We start from the raw sequence: 13,676 nt of genomic DNA on the forward strand, positions 1-13,676 counted from the left end.
TCTTACCTACCTAATGCCTGTCCCTCAAAGTTGGAATCAGGAAAATTTTATGAAAATGTGTTCATATTTGTGTTCTTATAACTTTAGAACCAATAAAGATATCTATTTCATTAACGCTGCCCTTTGTAGAGCTTCTCAAGCTCTTTTACTGAAAGAAGAGATGTACAAATCAGTTTCCCAAACAGTGATAGTAGAAGAGTTTGATTACAGGCAATGGTAATATAGGTCCAAAGATGTTTTGATACATTTCTCATAAAATCCATGTCTTAAAATAATGCAACTAAATCCCCTGCATATGCAAAAATGTAAGTGAATGGTATTGAACAATGGAACTGAAAATTCTCTCCTTATCTTGTTAGCTGTTTTCTCAAAGGGGGGATTATAACTTTGTATGTAGGTCAATAGGTATTTGTTTGGTATACTGTAGTATATAATTTTTTTATGGATCTCTACACACTTTCTGTAAAGTTATTATTTTTTTTTTTTTGCAGAAATATATCTCACTATAAAAATGTAAATCTATGGGAAAATATCATAATTTACATACAGTATGTATATATATATATATATATATATATATATATATATATATATATATATATATATATATATATATATATATATATATATATATATATATATATATATATATATATATATATAATGCGAGTATATATGCGTGTGCACATGTATATATGTATGTAATTTACAAATAGTTCTTAAGATAAGTTACTCATTTTGAAATTGCCACTTATGTATGTATGTCTAAGGTGGAGCCCACACTAGGATTTTATTCTCAGGACAATACTGGGATCGTATTTACATAAGTGATCAGATTAAGAAAGCCAATTATTTACAACAATACACCAATCATTGAACTTTGTGGTTCAAATAAGTATCTATCACCACAGTACAATGAATATCATTGGTTTGTGGTTGAATTCATGGAAGAGAAGAATGTGGGAAAAAAAATGTTAGATAAAAAAGAAAGGGCACTTTTTTTAATTTCTCAATTCCATGAATTCAACCACAAACTAGTGAGATAGTGATAGAATAAACAAACACTTACCTACATAATATAAACATATGACATAAACTTTTCACTTCAGCACTAACTTATTGTTTTTCCATAAAAAAAAAAAAAAATGTAAATCAGGTCCTTGGGTAAGAACACTTTCAGGTGTTCAAAACACTTATCATAATTCAACAAAATTTTCATATATCAATCAGCCACACCCATGATATTCAATAGGTTTCAACTGCCATGTTATGACATTATGCATCATATATGTATAGGAGTATGATAGATGCAGTGGGTGTAATTTTGTGACAGGATACTGAAGCATGAGCTAAAACTGGATTGGTTAGGCAATCATATCCACTTTTCTTATTTATAATAGCTTAATTTCTCATTGTTTCATAACAAAGGATATATATCTTCATACATCCTTAACACTGGTGGCATGGTGGTAGCAGGTATTGTGAAGTTTGGTAAAATGGGAGTGGGATAAAGTCCAATCTGAGGTAATGTGGTGTGTGGTATGTGTGGTATGGTTGTCAGCCAGGAAATGAATGTCATTTCCCAGTGAGAGGAACAATCATAGCCACACTTTCCAAACTGAATTGTTACATTAGATTAACAAAACCCCACAGAAATTAATCTAAAAGAAGAGAATAATGTAATACCAAAACAGGTTGCCATAATATAAGCTAAAGCTGAACTAGTCATGAGGTATTTAATGGTCCAATCAATTAAAGCTTGACCTTCTGGCCCATTGAATCTGATTTTGAACTCATCCATATCCTGTTTCATAATGGAGAACATACTTGTTCATTCAATCACGATGGCAATCTCCAGTGGAATGAGAGGACAGAATAATGAAACATTAAACAATAAGTACTGTTACATCTTGTTTGAAGCTTTATTCATTTGTAAATACACAATAAGTAATTTATTTGCATTTCATAAGCATAAAAAGTCATGTATGTCTCAGATGACACTAGATTAAAGAGATACAAATTATAGTTCTTGCAACTTACCAAATAAACTTATTAATCCTAGGAAACTTTTGAAGGACTCACTGACTCTTATAGAACATTTTTAGCTGAATATAAAATGGGTAATTTCAATGTACAGTCAAATCAAAAGGTTATGCTCTCATTCTGTCTATAATATATATATATATATATATATATATATATATATATATATATATATATATATATATATATATATATATATATATATATATATATATATATAATACTAAATGATATTACATGTTATATAGAAATTCAATGTGTTTTGTGAGCAGTGGTAGTGATGGTGGCTTCGGAGTATAGACTTGTTACTGGCAGCCAAAGATTGGTCGGCACTGGCCATTCACATACTGGTGACAATGATCACAGCCAGATGGACATGCTATAGAGGAAGGAATCATTGAATCTTTACATACCCAGATATTCTGATTCAGTTTTATAAATGTTCTTAATTGACAGCAATGATATACAGTATGCAGCACATTCTTTGCAAATATTCATGTGTAATGTCCTCACTGGACTCATATAACACTGGCTTAAGCTTAACATCGAGCCTCAACTTCAGTCAACCAACTTCAGTTATCAACCAACAACCTCAAGGGTTGTTGGTTGATAATGTTTCACATTACTTTCTTTTCAGTTTATTAGTATTGTTGTTATTATTATTATTATTATTATTATTATTATTATTATTATTATTATTATTATTATCATTATTGTTGTTGTTGTTGTTGTTGTTGTTGTTGTTGTTGTTGTTGTTGTTGTTGTTGTTATTATTATTATTATTATTATTATTGTTATTATTATCATCATATTTTTATTTTTATTATTAATTTATTTTATTTTACTTGTTTAGTTATCCATTTGCTCAGTTTATTTATTTATTCTATTTAATTTATTTTTATAGGTAGAGTATCACCATTTCTGACAGAATGGTACTGATTTTCTCGACAAAATGGATCTCATAGTTTTGTGAAAACGCGAGTTAGATGAATAGACAGATGGGCTTACCACTGCATTACTTTAACCACAACAATAATATTAAATTACGAAGTGCACTTAAAATACACAGTGAAGGCTGATTACATAGTAATGAAAGTTGAATATTCTACCTTGCTCTGATTCTCTAATTTTGAGCTGTAGGAAGTTTTTGTGTAAGGAAAGAATGTGTCGTGTCACCATTAGATTCTCGAAGCCTTGTCTGTGTTCTCTTAGGCGATCAGTCTATGAAGCTGAATTTTTTGTCTTTTCCTTTTCCCTTCTTTTTTCACACTTTTTAGCCAGGGCCTTCGGTATAAGTAAAGAAAATAGCAGTATTCAGTAAATATGAACGAGGTTGTATGATAATTACTTCCGTCACTTTCACGCCAATCCTCAACGCGCAGCATTTACCTAAAATACTGTATATCCTAAATATCCTTTAAATATGATCATTACAAAGGTAGTGGCTTATGAAATCACTTTATATCACTAAGGTATACAAAGAAATGAAGAGCTGCTTTGTGCTGGCATTAGTCAGGCAGGACTCACCTATGCACCTGACCCTGCTGATGTCCTCAGCGGCAGTCGCCTCAGTAAGATCAGTCGCGTTGGTCTGCTCTAATAAATCCCCGCTGTCGTAACCCGAGGCAGGCCCCAGCAGTGTTATTATATATAACACTACTGTTACCATCACTCCAAGATATTGATGGCGGGACATGAGTGTTCTTGATTCAGGAAGAACATAATTATTTAGTTTTCAATTCCCAGAATATAGTAAAATTCTCTCTCTCTCTCTCTCTCTCTCTCTCTCTCTCTCTCTCTCTCTCTCTCTCTCTCTCTCTCTCTCTCTCATTGAAACGCACATCCGCATTGCTGCCTTGGTGTAGGCCAGTGGTTCTCAATCTTCTCTCCAATCCCCCCACCCCTCCTTCATGAATTCTCAACATTCCTGTGGCTCCCCTTCATTTTTCTCCCTAATCCCATCCCGACAAAAAAGGTAAAAAATAATAATAAATAAATAAATAAACAATAAATAATAAAAAAACAATAATAATAATTGAATGTTGAGAACACCTTTGCTTATTACAATTGATAGAAAATTTTCTTCTGCCAGGACAAATCTCGAGTGATGCATTTTTTTTTTTTTTTTTTCAGATTCCTAACATTATTTAGAAATGTATCATTTATAACAGCCCGCTATGGTCCCCCTAAATTCTTGTCACAGGCCCCAAGTTGAGAACCACTGGCGTAGGCCAATCACAGAAGCAACGCAGGCACACTATAATGGCACGTCATAAAGAGATCATTATGATCATGATATCTGCCTCTCAGCAGTTGACTTCGCTCCATATATGTAGCTTTTGAAATTCGAAAATCAGTGTTAAGTTAGCTTAGACTAAGTTATTGTGATATATATATATATATATATATATATATATATATATATATATATATATATATATATATATATATATATATATATATATATATATATATATATATATATATATATATATATATAGTCTTTACATTGGTTAATTGTCGGAACGAAACAAAATTGGCAGAACTGAACGATAACTAAATTATCCTTTTAAATGTATTCATTAGTTTTCAAGTCAAAACAATATGAGTAAAAAATGTTTGATATCAGATCAGTATGAGAGATCACGTACTGTTTACTCGCTGATGGAGCCAGGAATCCGAAGAAACTAACAACAAATAAACCCTTGTCTTCCTTTATAACAGAAAGATGACGTCAGACTGCAGCTTAACCGTGTGGTTTTTGATGGATTTAAAGTCACGTGTAAAGTGACGTTAGAGATGTGCTAGGTTTGACAGTGAGACACATTGATTGAGTGATTGAATGAAAAAAAGGGGAATGCGCCGCAACATCGCTGTCGTATGAAAATACAGAGACAGGCGTTACTTGATTATCAATGCCGCATGACGGTGATACGCAGTTATGATTATGACGGTAATTACTTCGATCCAGCACCTTCTTGACGTCCCTGCAATGATGGGTAACCAAGACGACACACACACACACACACACACACATTTCATTGAAGGAATAAAAATACAACGAAGGGAAATCTCACTCACTTAGCTCTGCCCGGAAAACTCGCTGCCGTCTGTTAAGATGGACAGCCGAGGATGACGAGCCGTCATCCTCGAGTTGTTACATGACAACGTGCCTATCACTGCGCAGTACTCACACTCAGTATGTGGGGAAGGTGTCAGCCACACAGGGAAGTCACAGGATGGGTAAAGAGACCTCAGTTGCTTCACCAGACCAGATATTCAGCTATCAAAATAACACTGCGACGGACTGTGAGTCTCCCTTATCTCCTTCACGGTGTCAGTTCCTGCGAAGGTTTTTTTTTTTTTTTTTTTTTTTCTCTCTCTTTTTTCAATTTCTTATCTCTTCACTTCCTGCTTGGTCTCACTGTACCCTGCGTATTCTTTCTTGCTGTCTGAACAATCAAACTGTTTGTTTCTTGTAGTCATCAACATATTTTAATCCTCTTTTATTATTATTATTATTATTATTATTATTATTATTATTATTATTATTATTTTTATTATTTCTTTCCTGCCTTGACCGTTACACCATCATTTGTCTCATATAACTACTACTACTACTACTACTACTACTACTACTATTACTACTACTACTACTACTACTACTACTACTACTACTACTACTACTACTACTGCTGCTACTGCTGCTTCTACCACCACCACCACTACTACTACTAATAATAATAATAATAATAATAATAATAATGATAATAATAATAATAATGCTGCTGGTGCTGCTGTTGGTGGCTGTGGTGGTGGTGATGGTAGTGGTGACTGAACTGACGCTACCACCACCACCACCACCACCACTACTACAACTACTACTACTATTATTTACTACTACCGCTAACAGCAATGAAAATAATAATAATAATAATAATAATAATAATGATAATAATAATAATAATAATGGTAATTATTATTATTATTATTATTATTATTATTATTATTATTATTATTATTATTATTATTGTTATTATTATTGTTGTTATTGTTATTATTATTATTATTATTATTATTATTATTATTATTATTATTATTATTATTATTATTATTATTATCATTATTATTATCATTATAATAATAATAATAATAATAATAATAATAATAATAATAATAATAATAATACATACATACATACATACATAAATACATATATATACACATACATTCTCCGTATGAAATAGTACATCATTACTAATTTACATACAGTACGAATATTGTCTGTGATAGAGAGAACATGGCCAACCCGCACTTTCCTCAGCTTTTTTTTTTTTTAAGAGCCACTGACCAAGGGCAACAAAAATTCTTTTATAAAAACAAAAACGTGCACTCAATTGCCAGTTCCTAAAACGACATCAGATAGGATGATCAAATAACAAAGGTTAAGTGTCTTGAAACCTCCCTTTTGAAAGAATCCAAGTCATAGGAAGGAGGAAATACAGATGCAATGAGGGAGTTCCAGAGTTTACCAGAGAAAGGGATGAATGACTGAGAATACTGGTTAACTCTTGCATTAGAGAGGTGGACAGAATAAGGATGAGAGAAAGAAGAAGTTTTGTGCAGTAGAAGACAGTAAGAAGATACTTATTGCGGCGATGAGACAACCTGAAGACAGTCATTTAGAGGAGAAGAGTTGATAAGACGAAAAGCTTTTGATTCCATTCTATCTAAAAGAGCGTTGTGAGTGGAACCCCTCTCCCTCTTTCATGCGTTTCAGAATATGGAATGGGACCTCTCCTCTAGTTTTATTCACTGGATGAGACAGGACAGCCACCGACTTTAGTTACGTGAGAGAGAGAGAGAGAGAGAGAGAGAGAGAGAGAGAGAGAGAGAGAGAGATCGTGGCTTCTAGATAGGAAAAGAAACACCTCTATAAATCACATTTAAGATCAACCAGGGAGTTTTCCTGTGAACCCGCCGCCCTTCAGAACCCTCGCAGCCACTCTATACAGCACATAAGGCAGCTCATTGTAAGTTATTGCAGGTTACGGAACTCATTGTATCCTTATCTCTCAGAGTTACTGACAATTACAAATTACAAATAAATATTTGACAGAATAATGAAATGTGACGGTAGCTCACATTCCAAAATAGGGCGCACGACAACCTAACTCTTTAGCCGACCACGAAAATTAAGAAGTGTAAAAAATATAGATAGGTGAATATATATATATATATATATATATATATATATATATATATATATATATATATATATATATATATATATATATATATATATATATATATATATATAAAGAGAGAGAGAGAGAGAGAGAGAGAGAGAGAGAGAGAGAGAGAGAGAGAGAGAGAGAGAGAGAGAGAGAGAGAGATTACACTGATTTTGCTTTCCTTTTCCTTGCACGATTCTGTACAGGTGTCAGCTGCGGCCGTATCACCATATCCTCTCTCTCTCTCTCTCTCTCTCTCTCTCTCTCTCTCTCTCTCTCTCTCTCTCTCTCTCTCTCTCATTTGTAATGCCGATGATGTAAGATGTAATATTAAAGCCTTTTTAGCACTTTTTGTCACCCTTGGCCAGTGCCCCTTCTATATAAGAAAAAAAGAAAGAAAGAAAGTAGCTCAGAGATAGCAGTGAGAGCTGAGGGTTCTTGGCGCTTGCTCCCCTGCTCGCCAATCGTCTTTGCGTGACCTCTGTTGAAATTTTACACTTAGCGATTCCACATCTCTATAAATTTTCCTCGTTATTACAGAACGAGATAACTTATTTGATCGCCCTGCAGGTATATAAATTCATGCTGCCGCGCCTCACCGTCCGTGCCTCACATGACGGACGTCGGATATGTGAGGTAAACATGTGACACTTATTGCACCACCTTTAGTACATAATTCGAGTGTCCTATTCCTCGTTTTGTACCCTTAGAATTTATTTCGGAATTTTGGTCGAAGTATTTTTATTATTATTATTATTTTATTTTATTTATTTATTTATTTATTTGTTTATTTATTTATTTATTTATTTTTTATCTTATAGAAAATTATACTAAACGCTATCACACAAGTAGATGTACGAGTATATGTACGTGTGATGTGGCGGGGACTTCCTGTGTTTGTGTGTGTGTGTGGGTGTGTGTGTGTGGGTGTTAGCGCTCTCCCGTCTCACGGAAAGAAATTCGGCAGCTCCAGTTAATTTTCCCGTCGATGGAGTGACGTCCCTGATGACGCACTCCCTCCCCAGAAGGACGTGTGAAACGGATAGTGTGAAGTGAACTCGGCCTCTCCTATCTTATCTGCCTTGTCCCCTTTTCGATAGAGAGCCAAGCGTACTAACCATCTTGCCAACCACTACAAGACCCTGTGTGTGTGTGTTTATGTATGTTTTACTCTTATGATATATTACGTACATCACACCACACATTCATGAGGTGCGACATCCTCATAAGCCAAGGCATCCTGCTGAGAGCGAGATATGTTACAGAATTCATATACACACAGGACGTCCCTATCACTTTCCACCATTTTTTAATTGGTACAGAAACTACAGATAGGTTAAAGAACTTGAAAATATAATCAAGATCCTCAGTCGTGTCTCTGGAGCAGGATCAGGCGGTGTTGTGTCTGGCGAAGTGGCGTGTTCAGCTGTTGTGGAGGTAATGATCAAGAATTTTACTCAGTTCTGCTTATACAGTAGCTACTAGTTTGGATCTGGCAGTAATCGTGTGTTTAGACAATAATATAGATTGGTGAAGAGTAAGGCACTAGGAACATCTGTAACCCAGTGTATCAAGCGGTGTGTTTTGAATGCTAGTACACATCCGTCGTATGACATTTTCTCGTCTCCTGCCGCCAGCTGATCACATTTGATAGTTAAGAAAGGCAATCCTATACCACGAATCCCATAAAGATTCCGATTGACGAGTAACAACTGAATATTTAATCTCGTCACGCTTTACAAGGCTGCATAAGATATTTTCACACGAGTCTGTTATCAGATTGTGAGTGATTTATCAGGAATGATAACTACACTTCGTGAGCTGCACTTCTTAAGGGAATCTTATTTCCCTTAGTCTTTATTCTTAACCCTTCGTTGTCTTAACTTACCCAATACCTGAACTGGCTGTTGTGGAAATGAACAGGGAGTTTTAAGTACATTTTATTTTACCTTACATTATGAATTTGTAGAGAATTCAGTTTCCTCAATAGGGAAAGCACACATAATAATGCTACGAATCCATGCTAAGTGGCGGGGTGGGGGAGGGATTAGAAGAGCCGTCACCCTTCCCTTAACCTCTTGCTGACCTCCGTCGTCGTGGTACCTCCTCCTCGCCGGCTGAGTCCTCCGCAGCGGGTCTCGATATGGGGGCAGCAGGCCGCAGCTCCTTCCGTCCGGTGCGCCGACTGTCTGTGAGGCTGTGCCGTCTCTCTGCGTCTACTGTGTAGTCGTGGGCCAATGTTCCCTTAACGACTCAGGGGACGCCCTAAGCTGGTAGACTGCGCGAACCAGAACAAGAGCTCTAGCGGTATAGGGTTCCCTTAGGCGCATGAGCCTTACCACTCAGGAAACAAGGTGAAGTTTCTTCAGTCATCCTCTCTGTGTGACTCATGTCGCCCAACCCTGAGTATTTTTGAGCGGTTTAAGTCCCTTCGGGCCATCCCAATGGGCAGAGAGGATAATAGATACTAGCCTTCCCCATGTCTGTTTATTGCTTCAAAGTTTTTACATTGTTCTTGCCGGTGGCAAACACCTGACATTAGTTAGCAAGTTGTGTGCAAATAAAACTGTATTTCAACACCTATACAACATAAATTATATCTGCAAATGCCCAGTTAAATGTTCTACTTACCTAGGGATACAGAAAGAGAGAGAGAGAGAGAGAGAGAGAGAGAGAGAGAGAGAGAGAGAGAGAGAGAGAGAGAGAGAGAGAGAGAGAGAGAGAGTTCAAAAGTTTACGTGTAGTATCATTTTTTTTTTTTTTTCCAAAAGGTTTCACATTAATCAGGGGTTAATAATGGCAGTAAGAGGCGTGAGAGGCTGGTTGCTGCTGGCCGTGGTGGTGGTGATGGAGGTGCAGGTTGATGTGGCGAAGGCTGCTGCGCTTCCCATAATATTCCCGTCCCATGTGGCCATCGCTCACGGGAAAGCCGCAAGGCAGAGGGCGCCATCCCCAGCCATTCCTCCGCTACACGTCGCCGTCCCACCCGTCGAGTTCGACCTAGCCGTTCGGTGTATCCGTAAGTATGGCATATAGATGGTGTATGAGTTTACGTATTTAATCACTTGCATGCACCTATTTGCACTTTTCCAGGATCAATTTAAGCTCATTATGTCCATTATTAAAAAAAGATCAATATATCACGTTTTTTTTCTTTATACTTATGTACATTGTTTGTATTCCGCAAATCTTGTTATAGTTGGATTTTTCTTTTTCTTTTTTACATTTTTGGTCTCCTCTTCTTTTGTTAAGTTTATTGCTGTGAAATCTTCGTGTTTGGTTTCCAGATTGCTGTGTCTTACTTTTATTATTTTTTTTTTACCTTTTTTTTTTAGGAACACACACACACACACACACACACACACACACACAGCTTTGTGGCTCAGTGGTAAGGGGGCTGAGTCTGTGTTGTGAGTTCGAACCCCACTAGGGGATTCTTTGGCTGACAAGTGGAGCAGTTACTGTCTCCCCTGACCAAGGGGATGGTGTAATAATAATAATAATAATAATAATAATAATAAACGGTTTATTATTTAGGCAGTTAACAAACTGAAAATGTACAGAGGGGGTGGGGAAATACTTAACATTAATCATAAAGGTAAGTCTAATCTAAAAGGGACTATTGATTGATGGCTCGCACCATGGTGGGAATCGTACTGAGTCTGTACCGGTCCGTGCGCGGCGCCTTTAGGGGCGTTATCTTGTTGTGGTGTCTGGTGGCACGGACCGGGCGAGGCGCGTCAGGCGGCAGCATGTTTCTGAGACGTGGGTGATGTAGTAGTCCCCTTCCAAACTTCTCCAGAGCCTCTCGGTGCCTGGTGGATATTCTGGACAGACTCAGGGTGGTCAGGGTTTCTTCATAGGTGGTGTAGGCAGGGCCAAGGATGACCCTGCACCCCCTTTTCTGCACACTCTCTAGCTTTACCTGTTGAATGTGTGTGAGGGAGGAGGACCACGCTGGGGAGGCGTACATGAGTTTGGGGAGGATGAAGGTGAGGTACACCCCGCTTAACTCATCTGTCGGCGTCCCCAGCGACCTGAGTCTGCGCAGCATGTACAGCCTGTAGGTAGCTGATCTTACAGTGCTGGCGACATGCTGCTTCCAGGTCAGCTGGTCGTCCACCGTGACTCCGAGAAGCTTGGCACATCGGACCACCTTGAGGGGGTGAGGGCCCACTGTGAGCTGGGGAGGGGGCACTGGTACAGAGGAGGTACAGAAATGCATTATCACAGTTTTGCTGTGGTTGATGGTCATCCTGCTCTCCTCCGTCCACGTCTGCAGTCGCTCCAGAATTGCTTGTAGTGGCGAGTAGTCCAGGTTCTTGGTGGAAACTGGGACGCCCACGGTGCAGTCGTCCACATACTTCCAGCGATGGGGGGTGTCAGTGAGGGCGTCGTTAATGATGTGTGTGTGTGTGTGTGTGTGTGTGTGTGTGTGTGTGTGTGTGTGAGGTTATTGTCAATGATCGGCAATAATGAGCTCTGAGGTCGCGCTGAGAGGATAACAAACGGTTGGTGGTTGTGGGTCCCTCGTGATCAGGCTTTGATGAATTACACACACAGCTGTAATGGGGGCGAGATTAAAGTGAGTAGTCTTCTCACCGTTGTGCATAGATCTGTTTACTTAAGATTCCATAAAACTACTCTCTCTCTCTCTCTCTCTCTCTCTCTCTCTCTCTCTCTCTCTCTCTCTCTCTCTCTCTCTCTCTCTCTCTCTCTCTCTCTCTCTCTCTCTCTCTCTCTCTCTCTCGTGTGATTTTAATAGCAGCATGGTTGATCAACACTTACTCCACTTACTCCACTGCTCCCTTACAGTCTGCCCGACCTGCGATGAACCGTGTCACATGAGAAACTTGCGGGGGGAATGCCGTCCAATCTATAACTGCAAAAGACGGCTGTAGATGCTGCTGACGCCTCAAAGAACAGTGGAAGCATTGGCATTTTACCTTCCGGTGAATGGCAGTCACTATGACAGGAAGTGAAAAATGTTTCGATTCATGAAGAAATTGTGATTTGAAATTCATATTTTACTTGCTTATGTTCTTCATGATCACTGTGATTATGATGATGATGATAATGATGGTAATTGTAGTAGCAGCAGTAGCAGCAGTATTAGTAATATGTAGTAGTTATAGCAGTATTTACGATGGTGGCAATAATAACAATGATAGCTTGACGATAAAATAATAATAATGATAAGAAGAAAAGTACATCATATTAGAAGGCCTCTTTTCATAATAATGCTTTATTTAGTTAAAAAATAAATAAATCCAGTCATTGTTGTTCTATTGTTATTTGTTCATTATCTGAATTTCTACTGGCTTTTTTTTTTTTTTTTTATTCTCCAGAACGAGCAGAGCGAGAGAACGAGTATACTGCTGATTTCTGAAAGATGACAGAGACAATTGAAATTATGCTTATAAATCTGATTGAACTGGTATATTATGTAAATCATTTGGTGGGGAGAACATGCAGATAATGATAATAGAGAGCTTAAGCGTTGGCGGAGGAAGGTAGTGCATGATGATTACGGTAGATTATTCTGATATGTGCCATGCCTGGTGTAGAATCTGTGTCCGTATTCTCCAATTCTATTCTAGTCATTTGGACAGTGCTATTAGTTTTTATTGTTTTCTTTACAGAAAATACTAATATGTAGCAGAAATAATGTAAAAAATGCATAGACAAAAATTAGAGGGCTGGAGGTAAATTGTCTTACCTAGGTTGTAAATAGATAACAGTACAAAAAATTAAACAAAAATAACGTTTCCATGGCAGTATCGTACGTAACGATAACAATAGATGTCTGTGAATTCACGGGTCAGATAAGGTCCTATAATAAACTTATTACGTACCCTCCCCCGCCTCAAAAAAAAAAAAAAAAAAACGTATTGTACCCATGGGAGTACATGTACCCGAGGTTGAGAACAGGCTGCTGAAGATATATATATACGAGTATATATATATATATATATATATATATATATATATATATATATATATATATATATATATATATATATATATATATATATATATATATATATATATATATATTTTTTTTTTTTTTTTTTTTTTTTTTTTTTTTTTTTTCCATCTTCACCACCCTGTGCTCAGCCTGGGGTATATGTACTCCCTGGTGTACAATACGTTTTTTTTTTCTTTTTAGGGAGGGAGGGTACTGTACTGTACTTGTAACGATAACAATAGTTGTCTGTGAATTCATGTGTCAGACAAAGTCCTATAATAAAATTATCACGTACCCTCCCCCCTCAAAAAAAAAAAAAAAAAGCACATATTGTACCCCTGGGAGTACATGTGCCCCAGATTGAAAACAGGGTGAAGATGATAATATATATATATATATATATATATATATATATATATATATATATATAT

At 36.9% G+C, this 13,676-nt stretch overlaps 2 protein-coding genes and 1 long non-coding RNA gene across 3 annotated transcripts; 1 reads left to right on the forward strand and 2 right to left on the reverse strand.

Moving 5' to 3' along the window:
* Positions 1-1,898: 1,898 nt before the first annotated feature.
* LOC135102025 (uncharacterized) lies at positions 1,899-5,395 on the reverse strand. The gene is made up of 3 exons (XR_010269506.1): positions 5,238-5,395; positions 3,571-3,746; positions 1,899-2,422 (listed from the first exon to the last, which is right to left on the reverse strand). It is a non-coding gene; the product is annotated as an uncharacterized LOC135102025 (long non-coding RNA).
* Positions 5,396-8,145: 2,750 nt separating this feature from the next.
* On the forward strand, positions 8,146-12,559 carry LOC135102030 (uncharacterized). The gene is made up of 3 exons (XM_064006658.1): positions 8,146-9,631; positions 10,049-10,296; positions 12,093-12,559. Exons 1-3 carry the CDS (start codon positions 9,606-9,608, stop codon positions 12,176-12,178), a joined length of 360 nt encoding a protein of 119 aa, XP_063862728.1. The 5' UTR covers positions 8,146-9,605; the 3' UTR covers positions 12,179-12,559.
* On the reverse strand, positions 10,866-12,203 carry LOC135102029 (uncharacterized). The gene is made up of 2 exons (XM_064006657.1): positions 12,066-12,203; positions 10,866-11,840 (listed from the first exon to the last, which is right to left on the reverse strand). Exon 2 carries the CDS (start codon positions 11,530-11,532, stop codon positions 10,897-10,899), a length of 636 nt encoding a protein of 211 aa, XP_063862727.1. The 5' UTR covers positions 11,533-11,840; positions 12,066-12,203; the 3' UTR covers positions 10,866-10,896.
* Positions 12,560-13,676: the final 1,117 nt, after the last annotated feature.

Source organism: Scylla paramamosain, chromosome 7 (genome assembly GCF_035594125.1).
Source record: "Scylla paramamosain isolate STU-SP2022 chromosome 7, ASM3559412v1, whole genome shotgun sequence".
Lineage (NCBI taxonomy): Eukaryota > Metazoa > Arthropoda > Malacostraca > Decapoda > Portunidae > Scylla > Scylla paramamosain.